This window comes from Takifugu rubripes, chromosome 9 (genome assembly GCF_901000725.2).
Source record: "Takifugu rubripes chromosome 9, fTakRub1.2, whole genome shotgun sequence".
NCBI lineage: Eukaryota > Metazoa > Chordata > Actinopteri > Tetraodontiformes > Tetraodontidae > Takifugu > Takifugu rubripes.
In genome coordinates, this window is record NC_042293.1 from 15,062,788 (window position 1) to 15,069,032 (window position 6,245).

Genomic DNA, 6,245 nt, shown 5'->3' on the forward strand with positions numbered 1-6,245 from the left:
GCTGGTATTATGGTGTGATTGGAGGTCACGGTCTGATTCTCACCTTAAAGTAGCCGTACGGGTCCATGGCCACGATTTTGATCACCATCTCAACTGTGTAGATACAGGTGAAGACCTGAGAGAGTCCAGAGAAAATAAAGGTCACGAGCGTCTCTTCAGCGCGTCCGTGCGGAATTTCCCCTCACACCCACCAGATTAGCGCATGTCAGGGTCTGCTGGAATTCCTCCGTCATTGGAAAATGCTCCATAGCCATGAAGAGGACGTCGATAACGATGCAGACGACGATCCCGAGGTCAAAGAAGGGGTTGGTGACGATGGTGCGGACCCGCTGTTTCAGCCATCGCCAACAGCCGCAGCAGTTCCACCGCAGGAGGAGCTGGGCGGCGGCGGCGGAGCAACGCGGCGACCCTGAGGTCTGAGGCTCCGCCTCTGGAACAGAAGCGTGCACGAGAGCGCCGCCATGCAGTCAGCATGTGTGGCGTCAGCTGTCAGACGCCTCCGTGGTTCACCTGAGCAGCTCTGACAGTTCTTACCTTTGCCGGTTTGTTGTTGCTCTTGGCTTTTCTTGCTGTCCTCATCTGGACCCTCCGACTTTGCCGCCTTGCCGGCCGCCTGTGGTGTGCACGTACATGCATGGTTAGCATTCCAGTGTGGGTATTGATAAGGATGATGCCACCGTCTCTTCACCTCCTCGTCCTCTCTCCTCTTCAGAGCCTTGACGATCTGACGGAATTCCTTTTCTTTGCGAGAGGCCTCGGCCGCCCTGAGCTGCTCCAGCTCACATACGGCTGCGGCCGCCACGGCTACGATGAGACTGACCAGGACGAAACAGCCCGGCGAGACAAAGAACAGGAAGTGGACCAAGGAGAATTTGCCTGCTGATCTCAACACCTGCAAACAAAGAGAGGAAAGAGACTCATGGAGAAGTGCTGTGAGTCTCCTCCCGTCACTGGTGGTTATCAGGCATCATTAGAGGCTCCAGCAGGCGGGTTAACACTCGGACTGGGACCAGTCCATGACTGACCAGCTGCATCAGGTTCTCCCAGTATTCCTGAGTCAGCAGTCTGAAGGAAGACAGCAGAGACCAGCCGAATGTGTCGTAGCTGGTGTAGCTATAGTTTGGGGTCCTCCCTGCCCGTATACACATGTAGCCCTCCGGGCACGTCCTGCACGCATCGTTACAGATCTTTATATGCATTTGTCATCATCGTTTTAATCATCAAAGCGTTTGTATCTGAGGCAACCAACCCAGCGTCAGAGGAGTTTCCACACACCAGCGCATCCAACGATCCGGGAAGGAAGTAAATGTTATCTTAGACAGACAAAGAGGAAGGTCGTTCAGGGTCGTCAGGTTCAGGGCCACCTCAAACACATGGCAATGCTACATGGCGTTTGGTACAGTTTCTGATAGATTTCATATATTTATGCTGATAGATTTATCTAAAACCTTCTCCTAATCTAAACGTTGCCTTATTTCCAGTTGTCTACCTGTCTCATTGTGAAGCCCCTCCCCCTCACCTGTCAGATTACCAGGCCATCAGTGGTTTCCTCCTGTTGGAGCTGTTTACCACTGTTATCTGCAGGTCTAACACCTCAGGTGGCTCAGGTGTTTATCAAATGTGACATTTGCATGCTGTTATTTGTGTTGCATCTGCTACAGTTGTGCTCTGACCAACTGCAGGAGCATCTCACAGCATCGTACCAGGGTCGGTGATGTACTCCTGGTAATTGAACGCAGTGCTTTCGTTGACGTAGTAAGATGTGAAGTAAATGTCCGAGGTCCGGTTTTGAGAAAACAAAGACGTGGAGATGCATTTTTGCCTCAGATTCCCCATGAAGGACTGCAGACCAACGGTGGCGAAGATGCAGAGCATGAACGCCGTCAGGATGAGGACGCAGGAGAGCCTCTTCACTGACTGGACGAAGTGGTACAACATCTTCTTCAGACCTAAGAGAGGAGTGGCCTTTAAAAACCGTCATCCCATTAATGCCCATGCATGCTCACACACACACACACACACACACACACACACACACACACACACACACACACACACACACACACACACACACACACACCTGGGAATATTGGAATCATCTTCAATAACAAAGAAACTTCCAACAGCATTGGAAGATGTACAAACAGTGAAAGGAATCTGGAACAGAAGAAACCCAGAAATTCATCATTTTCATTTTTATACTGAAATGGAGACTCAACAAAACAGACACACAAAAACACGGTGACAAAAGACCAAAAAGAGACATTAAATGATCAAAAAAGACATCAAAATGAGGAGAAAAGAGAAGAAACTAACAAAAAAGTGTGACTTGACTAAAGATAAAAAGTGTCAACAGCCCAGATGTAAAACAAACACAAAGATTTACAATATGGCCACAAATAACTACAGAAACAATGACTCCAAAGAAGAGGGAGGAAGCCGGAACAATGATAACATGGTTAAAATGGCCACAAAACCACGCAAACAAGCACAGAACCAGAAGAAGTGGGAACCAGAGACAGTGACGGTGCCTCCCTACGGTGCAGCAATGACGGTGACATCCGGCCAGTTCCAGGGGTTTCTGAGGAAGGTGAATTTTCCGATGCAGAGGCCCCTGGACAAGATCTTGACCAGCACCTCCAACATGAAGACGGCTGGGAAAGCCATCCTACAAATGCAGAGTGGGAAAAAAGGGTTTCACTTACTTTCTCTGCTGCAAATATGATGGGCTGGAGCGCCCAATTCCCAGTTAATCAAGTTAATTATGGTGACAATCTTTTCAACTTTGTTAAAATTAAGAATGAGTGATGAATTGATTGATAGTGTTGCAACCTGGGATCAATCATCTGTTGGAAAGATGCTCCAGATGATTGACGAGCACCTGCTGGAGTTCAGTAAATAAAGAGTTTAGAGCAAACACTCCAAACATTTTGGACTTGAGTTAAAGTTAATTCACTAAAGTGCCAGAAAACTATTGCTCTTTAAATCTATTTTTCCAAATATGCTCCTTGTGAAAAAAAATGTGTTTTCCACTGGTAGATGGTTGAAAGGTCAAAGATCAAGCAGTTTGTCTTGAGCTGCTCTGGGATGGCAGCGATGTGAACTCTTATACAACTCGTCTGTCACGAGAGGACATTTGACATCGGGGACAAAAAGTCTGTTGTTCCTAATTTGCCATAAACAGAGTTAACGCAGTTTTCTGTCGTGACTCATTTCCAGCACTTTTTAGCGTTGAAATCAATGCTTCAGTGTTCATACTGCCGCCATTGTGCAGGAAAATCGCTGTAAATTAGTCGTTTTTGAAATGTGCACTGATGCTCACAACTTCAGAGATTCTTTCATTTTATGGCTTTAATCAAAAAGTCAGGAAAAATTGACTTTACTTGAAAAAGTTGTCAAGCTGTTTAAGAAAATAACTGTTGCTTTCAGCCTTGTTTATAACAATAAAGACCCTCATAAATATAGGAAAATTGGTGTGTGAACTCACCCTGCATACAGGTTCAGGGGGGAGGAATAACGCAAGGTTACCATGACGACGTAGTTGAGCAGAATGGTGACAAACATCAGGGCACTGAACAACGTGTTGAGGTTAAGGGAAACATGCCAACTCGGATAAGAAAAGGTAAAAATACACTGGGACCAGTCTGGGACCAGTCTGGGACCAGTCTGGGCCAGTCTGGGCCAGTCTGGGGCCAGTCTGGGGCCAGTCTGGGGCCAGTCTGGGACCAGTCTGGGGCCAGTCTGGGGCCAGTCTGGGACCAGTCTGGGACCAGTCTGGGGCCAGTCTGGGGCCAGTCTGGGACCAGTCTGGGACCAGTCTGGGGCCAGTCTGGGACCAGTCTGGGGCCAGTCTGGGACCAGCAGGAACTGACGTCGGTAAGGATATGAGTTAGTCAGGATCTTGATGGCGAGAGTCCTCAGAGGATTCAGAGGCCCGAACAGATAGCAGGCCTTATGGGCATTGAACCTGTGGATGACCTTTCCTTTACCAAGCACAAGGAACGTCTGCAGGTAAGACACAGGTCAGAGGTCAGAGCCAAGGTCAAAGATACAGGACACATGTGACAATGTTAGGTCAGAGTTCAAAGGGCCAAGTCAGAATATGACTGAAAGAGGTCATAGAAAGAAGCTAGAGGGAAAAATCATAGGTAAACAGGTCAGAGGTCATAGAAACGTATCTGTGGTGAGGAAGAAAGGCCAGAGGTCATAGAGTGACTGAGAAGAAAGGCCAGAGGTCATAGAGTGACTGAGAAGAAAGGCCAGAGGTCATAGAGTGACTGAGAAAGGCCAGAGGTCAGAGAGTGACTGAGAAAGGCCAGAGGTCATAGAGTGACTGAGAAAGGCCAGAGGTCATAGAGTGACTGAGAAGAAAGGCCAGAGGTCATAGAGTGACTGAGAAGAAGGCCAGAGGTCATAGAGTGACTGAGAAGAAAGGCCAGAGGTCATAGAGTGACTGAGAAAGGCCAGAGGTCATAGAGTGACTGAGAAGAAAGGCCAGAGGTCATCGAGTGACTGAGAAAGGCCAGAGGTCATAGAGTGACTGAGAAAGGCCAGAGGTCATCGAGTGACTGAGAAAGGCCAGAGGTCATAGAGTGACTGAGAAAGGCCAGAGGTCATAGAGTGACTGAGACCTTCTCTGACTGGTGATAGGGATCCAGCTCTTCCAGTGGAGTGTTGAGATGCTCCGCTGATGGCTCCCCAAAGATGTATGGGAGGGGCCTCCCCTCCTCCAGCTCCGGGCTCGGCTGGGGGAGGTCATTGTTCGTTACCTGTCAATCACAGAGGAGCCTGAGAGGCTTGAACTCCTCAGCTAACGTCATCCACAGCTAAATGGGCGTTATTTACCCTCTGCTCGTCCTTGTTCCCCTTCTGTCTCTGCCTTTTAACACGTTGGTTCATCGGCCCCAGAGAGGCAGATGTTAAAGGTCTCAGGAAATCAGTACCAACAGGGGGCAGCAGAGAGGCGGTCCTGCAACCCTTGAGCGCCTCTCGAACTGCGCCGTCATCCCGCAGCTGTTTCCTGCAGAAGATGAAATAACGACATAAAACGGACCACAAACGTATCGTTTCATGCGTAAATAGAGTAGAAATTGGATATTAAAAGTACATCATGTAGTTTACTGTTTAAATTGACGTAGGTCTGCAGTTAACAGATGTGCTGGCTGCTGGAATCCCATCATACTGCTGGGAGCTCCATTCCACATCTGCCCAACATGATCAGGTTTCATCTGTGCCTGTGGGTCACTAGATGCTACTCTGGGACGTCTCCTAACTCACATCATTAGCCTGAACCCTACAGTCGAGCACTCTCGTCTCTGGTTGCGTAACATGCTGAATACTGACACCCTGGGCAGGCTGAACCCACGGCTTTTATCATTTAATCCTCTTTGTGTGTGAAATGATGGCACATCCGGAGTTTTGATCATCCAATATCAATAAAAACACACAAACATATGACACGGCAGCTTAATCACATGACGCTGTGTATCAGTTACGGGTTGAACCTATGTAGTGTGTGAAACTGTTATAAACTATAAATAACACCACATAGTAAACACCACATCTGACGTGTAGGTTACGACAGAAATGTGAAACCACACAGAAACATCTGGCTTTGATTTCTTATGCACATGTTGCTTAAGAAACTCAAGTATTTGATGTTCTAAGATGCGTTTAAGATGCACTGAGGAAACCAAAGGAACTTACAGCTGTGCAGGACGGAGTCTCAGACCTTTGGCTCTCCGCAGACATGCTGCTCGCTCTCTTTTGCTCCTCCAAAACTCCAAAAATGATGTTTTTCTTGTCATCGTGCAGTCGGCTGCCACACATGCATCCAATAGTCTAGCCCTGCCCCACGGTCTGGAGCGCTGTGGTTCACCGATGCTGGTCTTAGGTCCAGCTGCTCCACCCATCGAGAGCCCATCGCTATGGAGACAGTCTTGACATTGTTAGTGTCTTTTTTTCTTGTTCGCTGAACGGCTGCTCTTTTATTTAGTCAGTCTTTATTTCGCAACAGCACGAGCTCACATCCTGTTAGGGCGGCCCAGAAGGGTCAGGAGAAGATGATCTCCCTGGAAGTGGTGCACGCACACAGGGACAGAGACAGGGACAGGGACAGGGACAGAGACAGGGACAGGGACAGGGACAGAGGCAGAGACAGAGACAGGGACAGAGACAGGGACAGGGACAGAGACAGAGACAGGGACAGGGACAGGGACAGAGACAGAGACAGGGACAGAGGCAGA

The 6,245-nt window shown here is 48.5% G+C and overlaps 1 protein-coding gene across 1 annotated transcript; it reads right to left on the reverse strand.

The window, feature by feature from the left end:
* Position 1: 1 nt before the first annotated feature.
* On the reverse strand, positions 2-6,008 carry LOC101062543 (sodium channel protein type 2 subunit alpha-like). The gene is made up of 14 exons (XM_029842326.1): positions 5,707-6,008; positions 4,846-5,020; positions 4,632-4,769; positions 3,887-4,005; positions 3,488-3,580; positions 2,540-2,668; positions 2,081-2,157; positions 1,704-1,949; positions 1,250-1,313; positions 1,026-1,167; positions 689-892; positions 535-613; positions 192-430; positions 2-115 (listed from the first exon to the last, which is right to left on the reverse strand). Exons 1-14 carry the CDS (start codon positions 5,910-5,912, stop codon positions 26-28), a joined length of 2,001 nt encoding a protein of 666 aa, XP_029698186.1. The 5' UTR covers positions 5,913-6,008; the 3' UTR covers positions 2-25.
* Between the last annotated feature and the right edge of the window lie 237 nt (positions 6,009-6,245).